The sequence below is a fragment of the Ranitomeya imitator genome, chromosome 6 (genome assembly GCF_032444005.1).
Source record: "Ranitomeya imitator isolate aRanImi1 chromosome 6, aRanImi1.pri, whole genome shotgun sequence".
NCBI classification, from domain to species: Eukaryota; Metazoa; Chordata; class Amphibia; order Anura; family Dendrobatidae; genus Ranitomeya; species Ranitomeya imitator.
In genome coordinates, this window is record NC_091287.1 from 401,370,995 (window position 1) to 401,383,099 (window position 12,105).

The window sequence follows — 12,105 nt, forward strand, 5'->3', positions numbered from 1 at the left end:
CACACAGCCTAATTCTGCTAATACTTCTCAGCTGTGCCCTATGAACTATCCAATGCGGTGAACGCCATACTTCTTATTATCAGTATTCATCATTAGATGATTTTCCGTTCTCTCATATAAGTAACCTATTAATGCTCAGGCCACAAACACTTTTGTAATCAGACAATTTAAAAAAAATATAGATTAATCAAAATCATGGCAAACAATTTTCAGGAGATATTTTGCTCAAAAATCCTGGCATACAGCAATTAAAAAAAGAAAGCAGTGGCGACACGCTTGACTGGAGCGACTTTGCAGACATGCAAGCCACAAAATGCATTACTGTGAGGAGCGATTATATTGTAGTCAGACATAACAAGTCTCGGTGTCGGCCCTGCAGCAGTCTTAACAAATCAAAATTTCTGAGGAATGACATGAAATGGAACTTACAATGCATATTCCAGATCCATCATGGCATCGGCTGGAGTGCCCATTACATCTGCAAGGGACACATCGTCCGAGATACAACCCTTTATTCTCCCGATAATGCCCGGGTGCACATGCCTGTGAGAGGAGAGAAGATTAAAGAGGATCCTGTATATCCAGGTTTATATAGTACAAGCTTGGCTAAAAGAAAAGCATTAGCATCAGACGCACTATGTGACCAAAAGTGTCTGCTCGGTTCATTACATAAGCTAGCCTTTAGGCCACGGTCACACGTTCAGTATTTGGTCAGTTTTATACCTCAGTATCTGTAAGCCAAAACTAGGAGTGGGTGATAAATCCAGAAGTGGTGACGTGTTTCTATTCTACTTTTCCTCTGATTGTTCCACCCTTAGCTTATAAATACTGATATAAAATACGGAATATATGAACGATGCCTTAGGCTGGCCTCACACTAGCGTGTTTTACGGATGTAAGAGAGGTGCTGAAAATACGGATTGCATACGGTAGCCCCCCCCCCCCTGGCTAAAAACATCTGCCCCCAGCCACCCCAGAAAAGGCACATCTGGAAGATGCGCCTATTCTGGCACTTGGCCACTCTCTTCCCATTCACGTGTAGCAGTGGGATATGGGGTAATGAAGGGTTAATGTCACCTTGCTATAGTAAGGTGACATTAAGCCAGATTAACAATGGAGAGGTGTCAATTATGACACCTAGCCATTAATAATTCAATAGTATGAAATGGTTAAAAAACACATACATTATTACAAAGTCTTTTAATGAAATAAATACACAGGTTTTTGTAATATTTTATTATACTGGTAATCCACCTGAAGACAAAGGAAAAATAAAAAAACAACAATATCCCATATCTCCTGTCGTTCTGTCACGTCCAACAATGTAAATCCATCTGAAGGGGTTAACTAATTTTACAAGCAGAAGCTCTGCTAATGCAGCTGTGCTCCTGCCTGTAAAACCCCGGGGAATGAATGGAATGTAGGTCAATGACCTGTAGTTACCTTCAGTTGCGGTGATGTGCCCTCTGCTGGATGTCCTCATATGAACTCGAGCCTGGGAACTTTTCAGAATATTTTCCCAGGCTCGAGTTCAGTGCCAGAATAGGCACATCTTCCAGATGTGCCTTTTCTGGGGTGGCTGGGGGCAGATGTTTTTAGCCGGGGTGGGAGGCAATAACCATGGACCCTCTCCAGGCTATTAATATCTGCCCTCAGTCACTGGCTTTACCACTCTGGAAATTGCGCGGGAGCCCACGCCAATTTTTTCCGCGATTTAACCCTTTAATTTAATAGCTAAAGCGCCCAAATTTTGCACATACACACTACTAAAATTAGTAGTGTGGAATATGCAAAAAAAGGGATATGACATGGTTTACTGTATGTAAACCATGTCTCATATCATGTCGGGTTTGAGAAGAAGATAGGAAAAGCCGGCAGTTGAATTACCGGCTTTTAAGCTATCTAGCGCTGTATGATATATTAACCCTTTCACGACATGCGCCGTACTATTACTGCGCATGCCGTGTCACCCCCTTTGATGTGGGCTCCGGCGGTGAGCCCACATCAAAATCGCGACATGTCAGCTGTTTTGTACAGCTGACATGTGCGCGCAATAGCGGCGGGTGAAATTGCTATTCACCTGCCGTTATTAACCTGTTAAATGCCGCTGTCAAAAGCAGACAGCGGCATTTAACCGGCACTTCCGGCTGGGCGGCCGGAAATGATTTCATCGCCAACCCCCGTCACATGATCGGGGGTCGGCGATGCATCAGGAAGGTAACCATAGAGGTCCTTGAGACCTCTATGGCTACTGATGCCGGCCTGCTGTGAGTGCCCCCCCTGTGGTCGGCGCTCACAGCACACCTGCATTTCAGCTACATAGCAGCGATCTGGCTGAAAAATGAAAACGCAAAAACGAAAAAGGGCCGCGACTTGAAAGGGTTAATATATATATATATATATATATATATATATAGATATATAGATATATATATGAGTGTCTCACTGACATATACATATATATATATACTGTCTATATATATATAGACAGTATATATGTTTTTACGATTTTTTGAGCACATGGATCCATTGTATGTCCGTATGTCGGTTTTGCAAGCCTGCGAGAAAATCGCGCAGTACGGATGCCATACGAATTACATACGGAGGATGCCATGTGCAAAATACGCTGACACACCCTGCCATACAGACGACTATTTTGGGGACTTTTCTGCGTATTACGGCCGTAAATAACGGACCGTATTTTGTGGCCGGCCTTAATCAGAGAAGACCTCACATCACAGTTGCACTTAGTTAAGACTTAGGGAAGGTTCACACAACAATATAAAAAATTGTTCAGAGTTTTATTGAGAAAAAAAGGCGATTTTTTTTCTCACTTTTCATCCGTATATATAATCCGTTTTTTTACGGCAGCAGCTATTAATCAATTATAGTTTCCCGTTACAGAATTACAATGTACTGCATATGTAAAAATCAGATGCGATACTGCGGCTCCGTATAACATCCAATTTATTTTCACGCACCCATAGACTTGAATGGGCGACTCTCATATGATTTTCAGAATAAACTAGTGCCTGCTGCGATTATTTTCGACACAGATTTAGTCAGTGGAAAAAAAATGCTTATCTTCACTGCCCCAATGAATAACACTGCAAACACGTGAATACAGTTGTGTGAACGAACCCTTACTGTACGGCACATTTACTCCACCTTTAAAAAAAATGGGAAGAGCGTAGCGGGAGGTGTAGTTGAGCACAGCAAGCAAATTCATTAAACTTTACACCAGAAAAGTGGGGTAACATACAATAGCGATGTTCTCCAATTACTGACTGGAGTACGTTCCTTACAGTGGTGCCCAGTAGCTGAAAAATGCACCTCATTCAGTAATGCATTCGGAACACCTTACATGCAACACAGCATGGATTCTCTGAGGAAGCCTTCTATGCCTTTGCTCCCATTCAGGCTACATGCACACTGAACTACTGTATACGCAATCCATATACTAGAAATTGGGAAGATAATGTAAGCCCCCCCTCCCCCCGGCTCAGACAGCAGAAATATGGCGGGGGTCCCATGTCCCCATAGGCCTTAGCCACTTCAATTGTATGTATAAAGGGGTCATGGTAAGGTCAAGCTGGAGTTGTTACTAACGTAAAAGCGGTCAGATCTGGTTCTGACTGGCTTTTGCCCGCCCAATTTAACGCTTTTTTTATTGGCTGTCAAGCAGTTTGGCGGGCGTTATTTTGTTATATATACCCGGGCTTCGGCGGTATCAGCACAGTCCGCCGGCGCCTGAAGAAATAAGAGCCCACCCTCCCTCCCTATATGTTATCGTTTCAACTGTCGTTTGGTTTTATTCGTGGGGTAAAAATCACTCATCTTTGGGTGGATTTGGTTTCTGGTTATTTGGACATTTGGACTTATGAAATATTGATGTTATTTATTGGTTATTTATTCAAGTGGTATGTAACCCAAAATAAAACCTCACGGCCATTTTTATTCCACTCATTAAATGTGTCTTGTGATTATTTTAGTTATAGGTCTTATGGGGACATGGCCAAGTTCAGTATAATACCCTAGTAGAGCATGCTGACTGAGAAAATGAAACATGGAGGGGGTAATTGCAGTCCTCTTTTTCTGGTCATAGTCACCTGATAGCAATTCATGTACTGTATAGAAAATGCCCACTGTTCCTCTGATATCACTGAATTTCATGTACTCCAGAGGCCACAATTGGGAAAGGCTTTATTGATTCTACTAGCTGAAGAACCCGGCGTTGCCTGGGCATAGTAAATATCTGTGGTTAGTTATAGCACCTCACTTCTCTTATTTTCCCATCACGCCTCTCATTTTCCCCCTCACATCTCTCATTTTCTCCCTCACTCCTCTCATTCCCCCCTAACACTTGTCATTTCAACCTCACATCTGTCATTTTCTGATCACTCCACTATTTTTCCTCACTCCTCTCATTTTGCACTCACACCTTTTCATTTTCACCTCACACCTCTCATTTTCACCTCATTACCTCAGTATATACATGTTTGTCATCTCCCTTATATATAGTATACATCTGTATGTCATCTCCTGTATATAGTATATACCTGTATGTCATCTCCTCCTGTATATAGTATATACCTGTGTGTCATCTCCCCTGTATATAGTATATATCTGTGTCATCTCCTCCTGTATATAGTATATACCTGCATGTCATCTTCTATATATAGCATATACCTGTATGTCACCTTCTCCTGTATATAGTATATACCTGTGTGTCATCTCCCCTGTATATAGTATATATCTGTGTGTCATCTCCTCCTGTATATAGTATATACCTGCATGTCATCTCCTCCTGTATATATATGTACCTGTATGTCATCTCCTCCTCTATATAGTATATACCTGTGTGTCATCTCTCCTGTATATAGTATATATCTGTGTGTCATCTCCCCTGTATATAGTATATACCTGTGTGATCTCCTGTATTAGACCTCGTTCACACGTTATTTGCTCAGTATTTTTACCTCAGTATTTGTAAGCTAAATTGGCAGCCTGATAAATCCCCAGCCAACAGGAAGCCCTCCCCCTGGCAGTATATATTAGCTCACACATACACATAATAGACAGGTCATGTGACTGACAGCTGCCGCATTTTCTATATGGTACATTTGTTGTAGTTTGTCTGCTTATTAATCAAATTTTTATTTTTGAAGGATAATACCAGACTTGTGTGTGTTTTAGGGCGAGTTTCGCTTGTCAAGTTGTGTGTGTTGAGTTGCGTGTGGCGACATGCATGTAGCGACTTTTGTGAGATGAGTTTTGTGTGGCAACATGCGTGTAGCAACTTTTTGTGTGTCGAGTTGCATGTGACAGGTTAGTGTAGCAAGTTGTGTGCGGCAAGTTTTGCGCATGGCGAGTTTTGCACGTGGCGAGTTTTATGTGTGGTGCCTTTTGAGTATGTGCAAGTTTTGTGTGAGGCAACTTTTGCATGTGTTGCAACTTTTGTGCATGTGGCAATTTTTCCGCGTGTGCAATTTTTGCGTGTGGCGAGTTTTCCATGAGGTGAGTTTTGCACTTGTGGCGAGTTTTGCAAGAGCCTAGTTTTTGCATGTGGCGAGTTCTGCGCGTGGCGAGTTTTGAGTGGCGACTTTTGTGTTTCAACTTTTATGTGGCGAGGTTGGTGTATTTGTGGTGAAATGTGTGCTGAGGGTAATATGTGTTCAAGCACATGGTAGTGTGTGGCGCATTTTGTGTGTGTGTTCATATCCCCGTGTGTGGTGAGTATCTCATGTCGGGGCCCCACCTTAGCAACTGTACGGTATATACTCTTTGGCGCCATCGCTCTCATTCTTTAAGTCCCCCTTGTTCACATCTGGCAGCTGTCAATTTGCCTCCTACACTTTTCCTTTCATTTTTTCCCATTATGTAGATAGGGGCAAAATTGTTTAGTGAATTGGAACGCGCGGGGTTAAAATTTCGCCTTACAACATAGCATATGACGCTCTCAGGGTCCAGACGTGTGACTGTGCAAAATTTTGTGGCTGTAGCTTCGACGCCTCCAACACTTTTCCTTTCACTTTTTTCCCCATTATGTAGATAGGGGCAAAATTGTTTGGTGAATTGGAATGCGCGGGGTTAAAATTTCGCCTTACAATATAGCCTATGACGCTCTCGGGGTCCAGACGTGTGACTGTGCAAAATTTTGTGGCTGTAGCTGCGACGGTGCAGATGCCAATCCCGGACATACACACATACACACATTCAGCTTTATATATTAGACTAGCTGAAGAGCCCGGCGTTGCCTGGGCATAGTAAATATCTGTGGTTAGTTATAGCACCTCACTTCTCTTATTTTCCCATCACGCCTCTCATTTTCCCAATCACATTTTTGATTTTCCCCCTCACATCTCTCATTTTCTCCCTCACACCTCTCATTTTCTCCCTCACTCCTCTCATTCCCGCCTAACACTTGTCATTTCGACCTCACATCTGTCATTTTCCGATCACTACACTATTTTCCCTCACTCCTCTCATTTTGCACTCACACCTTTTCATTTTCACCTCACACCTCTCATTTTCACCTCAGTATATACATGTTTGTCATCTCCCTTATATATAGTATACACCTGTATGTCATCTCCTGTATATAGTATATACCTGTATGTCATCTCCCCTGTATATAGTATATACCTGCTGTGTGTCATCTCCCCTGTATATAGTATATACCTGTATGCCATCTCCTCCTATATATAGTATATACCTGTATGTCATCTCCTCCTATATATAGTATATACCTGTATGTCATCTCCTCCTATATATAGTATATATCTGTGTGTCATCTCCTTCTGTATATAGTATATACCTGTATGTCATCTTCTATATATAGCATATACCTGTATGTCATCTCCTCCTGTATATAGTATATACCTGTAGGTAATCTGCTCCTGTATATAGTATATACCTGTGTGTCATCTCCTCCTGTATATAGTATATACCTGTATGTCATCTCCTCCTGTATATAGTATGTACCTGTATGTCATCTCCTCCTTTATATAGTATATACCTGTGTGTCATCTCTCCTGTATATAGTATATATCTGTGTGTCATCTCCCCTGTATATAGTATATACCTGTGTGATCTCCTGTATTAGACCTCGTTAACACGTTATTTGCTCAGTATTTTTACCTCAGTATTTGTAAGATAAATTGGCAGCCTGATAAATCCCCAGCCAACAGGAAGCCCTCCCCCTGGCAGTATATATTAGCTCACACATACACATAATAGACAGGTTATGTGACTGACAGCTGCTGTATTTCCTATATGGTACATTTGTTGCTCTTGTAGTTTGTCTGCTTATTAATCAGAATTTTATTTTTGAAGGCTAATACCAGACTTGTGTGTGTTTTAGGGCGAGTTTCGTTTGTCAAGTTGTGTGTGTTGAGTTGTGTGTGGCCACATGCATGTAGCGACTTTTGTGAGATGAGTTTTGTGTGGCAACATGCGTGTAGCAACTTTTTGTGTGTCGAGTTGCATGTGACAGGTTAGTGTAGCAAGTTGTGTGCAGCAAGTTTTGCGCATGGAGAGTTTTGCACGTGGTGAGTTTTATGTCTGGTGCCTTTTGAGTATGTGCAAGTTTTGTGTGAGGCAACTTTTGCATGTGTTGCAAATTTTGTGCATGTGGCAATTTTTCCGCATGTGCAAGTTTTGCGTGTGGCGAGTTTTCCATGAGGTGAGTTTTGCACTTGTGGCGAGTTTTGCGTGAGCCTATTTTTTGCATGTGGCGAGTTTTGCGCGTGGTGAGTTTTGAGCGGCAACTTTTGTGTTTCGACTTTTATGTGGCGAGGTTGGTGTATGTGTGGTGAAATGTGTGCTGAGGGTGGTATATGTGTTCAAGCTCGTGGTAGTGTGTGGCCCATTTTGTGTGTGTGTTCATATCCCCGTGTGTGGTGAGTATCCCATGTCGGGGTCCCACCTTAGCAACTGTACGGTATATACTCTTTGGCGCCATCGCTCTCACTCTTTAAGTCCCCCTTGTTCACATCTGGCAGCTGTCAATTTGCCTCCAACACTTTTCCTTTCACTTTTCCCCATTATGTAGATAGGGGAAAAATAGTTTGGTGAATTGGAAAGCGCGGAGCTAAAATTTCACCTCACAACATAGCCTATGACGCTCTCAGGGTCCAGACGTGTGACTGTGCAAAATTTTGTTTCTGTACCTGCGACGCTTCCAACACTTTTCCTTTCACTTCTTTCCCCATTATGTAGATAGGGGCAAAATTATTTGGTGAATTGGAAAGCGCGGGGTTAAAATTTCACCTCACAACATAGCCTATGACGCTCTCAGGGTCCAGACGTGTGACTGTGCAAAATTTTGTTGCTGTAGCTGCGACGCTTCCAACACTTTTCCTTTCACTTTTTTCCCCATTATGTAGATAGGGGCAAAATTGTTTGGTGAATTGGAATGCGCGGGGTTAAAAGTTCACCTCACAATATAGCCTATGACGCTCTCGGGGTCCAGACGTGTGACTGTGCAAAATTTTGTGGCTGTAGCTGCGACGGTGCAGATGCCAATCCCGGACATACACACACACACACACACATTCAGCTTTATATAGTAGATATTCCCCATAAAAATTATTAAAACATAAATTTTCTGAAAGTTCTAATAACGGTAAATTAGATCCACACTAGTTTCAGTCAATGGTACAATCTTTCATACGCCACATATTACCTACATTTTCAAAGTTTCTATATAGTTAAGATGCAAATTGCCTCTTCAGTGAGGAAGAGGACTTGAACTCTATAGCGCCACCTGTTGGATTAGCAATACTACAAGTCACTATCGCCCCTTTAACGAGTCTTGCAATATGACTTGGATAAAAGCCAAATCAGAATCTCAATTCGCAGACGCTGTGTTTAGGGCTATTGGCCGTCATCAGTGCAACGTATGAAAACTGATTTGGCTAGGTCAGAGGCTCTGGACTGAGGTCTAAGGGGTAACATTTCTCCTTGTGGAGAGTGACATACTGGCTGTGGCATGCCAAGGTAAGGAGGCTTATTCGCCGTGCAATGTTCCTCTACACTTTTGAGGAATAGGACTGCAGATGTCCAATTATCTCAAAGGACTTAAAAGATTTTACAAAAAAAACTGTATACCCTATTAAGTAGATCAAATAGACCAGATGAGACTGGAACATTTTTTTTTTCAATCCATGTCAGAATGGCTATATAATCCTGATATTAAGATCAACATTTTATGAGTCCAGCTATAGAGTCATGAGTCCAAGTGTATTCTGGCAGCTGCAGCTTGTTCTGAGCAGTGCGAGATCCCAACAGCAGGAGGGACCCTGAGGAGCTGCCAATCAGGCTTTGTGAGCGAAAATTCACTTAAGATGTCATAAAGGATTATACATCTGTTTTCACATGGATTTTCACAGTAATTACATAAGTCTCATTAGAATGAAGATCTGTTTAATAACGTATGTAGTTTATATTGTGAATTCTGGTGGAAAATACATTTTTAAGGTTTTACAGCCACATCAGACAGCTATGTTTTTGCTGCCAAATATTTATAAGGACTAGTGAAAAAATTATAGCCAAAACAAAACCACAAACCTGAACATTTCTGTATTTTAAATTTGTAAAGCAATAATGATGCTATAAAAAACGACAGGGTGTGCGTAACTTTAAAATTGTACTCTTGCACTGCAGAACCTGTGCCATGTGGATAGAGAATGCCACAAAATGTCATCAGCTTCTGACAGCCTGTGACTGCAGAACAATACCGGCAGCTGTAAATGGCACCTGAACGTTTCTGATGGATACAGAAGGACAACCATGAAGAATTTTAAATTCCAATTTTCCTCCAGGTATTTCAAGAATTGTTTCCACTTCTAAAAAGTATTTCCAATAATCAAATTATGGCCCCGATTTATCATTGCCTTTGCATCTGTTTTTTGTCTAGTTTGGTGCTTTTTTTGATTTCTTCCAATTTATTATTCTTTTTGTGCATTTTTTAAGTCTAATACCAAAAGGCAAAAGAGAAACGTGAATATAAAAAAATGCAAATGAATTGGGGTCTGTTTTTGGAACTAGCTATTAAAATATTTCCTTCATCCACAGAATATTCACACTTGTCAGATTATTTAAAGAAATTTCCGTGATTGGCCTATTCATCTAAAGAGGACTTTCAGAAATTCACCAAAACAACTCCAACGAGATATACAGGAACGTTTCATGCTCTGAATATATGAATATACGCTAATGGAGATCTGATGCTGGTCCATCGGTATGTGTACCAGCACTAGGTGAAGTAGAAAAACATATTCTGCTAAAAGGAAATGTTAGGCCTAGTTTGTGCCAAATCTGTGATCAATATCTGTAAATCTTCAAGAAATATCTTCCAACATAAATGCAGACATACATGGAATTTATTGGACCCATGTATTTGGAAATGGTGCCCATTATGCTGCACAAACTTATACCATCAGGTACACCAATTTTGAGAAGTCCTAGTGCTGAAAGCATAGACGATGGTAGACCACCTAGAACACCCCCCCGATTCTCATGAAGGCATCTTTTGTGTTTCAGGTACTAGTAGCAATTTATAAGAAGAAACAAGGAACAATAACCTTTGGGATGATCTCACATGAAGGCCCCATAAAGATATAATACAGCTGGAGTCCAGGTGCAATGTTATAATACGAGAACACTGATGAACTGAATGCAGCCTTCCAGAGAACATGCACCTACTCGCAGATCCTTGGCCGCCAGTGGGATCTACAGGCCCTGACAGACGCGGCAGCTGAAATATTACTAATGCATCTGAACTACTAATGTTTGGATGTAGGCACTTCATGATCATCGGGAAAAAATGATCTAAAACTACTTTTGATAGTAAAGGCAGTCAGAGGTTATGGCTGGATTACAAGAGGAATAGTGAGTCAGCCAATGCTATCACGGGATCACATTTACTGAACTGACCAATGGCATTTATTAATAGAGGAGTACGAATCCATCCATCTTATCCACAAGAAGTTCCAAGAACCATTAAAATGATCTACACTGCACATTGAGACACGTGTATACTCCCTGAAGCACTGAAGAAGTACCATTAATAGATGAGGAACACATAGATGCCTCCTTTCTGATTGTCCCATATACTCACATTGTTGGCTTGGTCATTCAGGATGTTCTGCTGCTGATCGATACTAAGGGGCATCTGCAGGAAGTCTACCCTCTGCTGGGTGCCAAGTGCCCCACATAGCACCAATCCTATTAGGAAGTTTAGCAAGTGAATCATTTTCTTTGTAAGTAATCTTAAAGCTCCTCTTCACCGTAAGCGGTCCTATGTATATTAGTAAGCGCCCATTCTTCACAGTGCAGTTGCTGCTTCACAAAACTGCCATCCAACTTGTCAAATCCTTCTTATACTGCAGTGCTTGTGACTCAGGTATCCCGGCTTGCTACGAGGCTCGCATGGTGCTGAGCTACGCCCCACCTCCCAAACCAAGGCGTGAGTCATGTTGTGTAATAAATATGAGTGGCCCCAAGGGCTGACAGTTTAGAATATTGCAGCGTATCTAAGGTGTGTCTGATAACACTTCACCTCCACCCTGCGAGACTCAGACATTTGTAGACCATTGGGACGGTAAATCTCAGCCTGAGTAATGCAGCAGACAAATAGGATGTATGTGTGATGGATCAGTCAGAGGTGCCGCAGCTTCCTTTGGGCTACATATTTTTGGGCATAGCACTGTTACATGAGACCTGGTTACAGCATTTTAGGAAGCAAGCCCCTGCTTGCAGCAGTTCTGAATATTCCTCATTCACAGTATTCGCATTTCTGATTAACCTATTCAAATCTGTGAAATATTAGATAAAAGCCAATGGCCATTATACTGAGATTACCTGTAAAAAATATAAGTTTGGTCTTTGGCCATGTTTGTTCCTACAAGGGTGGTCACTCAGCTCTCTAGAAACTAGAATGAAGATTTCCCATGAGGACAATGGGAAACAGATGATGAATAAAAGATCTACCACTCTGGGTGTTACAGAGTACAGAGGTAAACAGTGGTGTAACTTGAAGCTTGTGGACTCCAATGCAAAAGCTCCAACAGGGCCCAAAATATTGCAAGTCTTTAATAGTAA

At 41.6% G+C, this 12,105-nt stretch overlaps 1 protein-coding gene across 1 annotated transcript in view; it reads right to left on the reverse strand.

The window, feature by feature from the left end:
- The window catches only part of LAMA3 (laminin subunit alpha 3), a 366,270-nt gene that overhangs the window by 51,647 nt on the left and 302,518 nt on the right, over positions 1 to 12,105 (reverse strand). Inside the window, exon 41 of the mRNA XM_069731213.1 lies at positions 430 to 543. Within this exon, the coding sequence (XP_069587314.1) occupies positions 430 to 543 (114 nt within the window). The remainder of the gene's footprint in view (positions 1 to 429; positions 544 to 12,105) is intronic.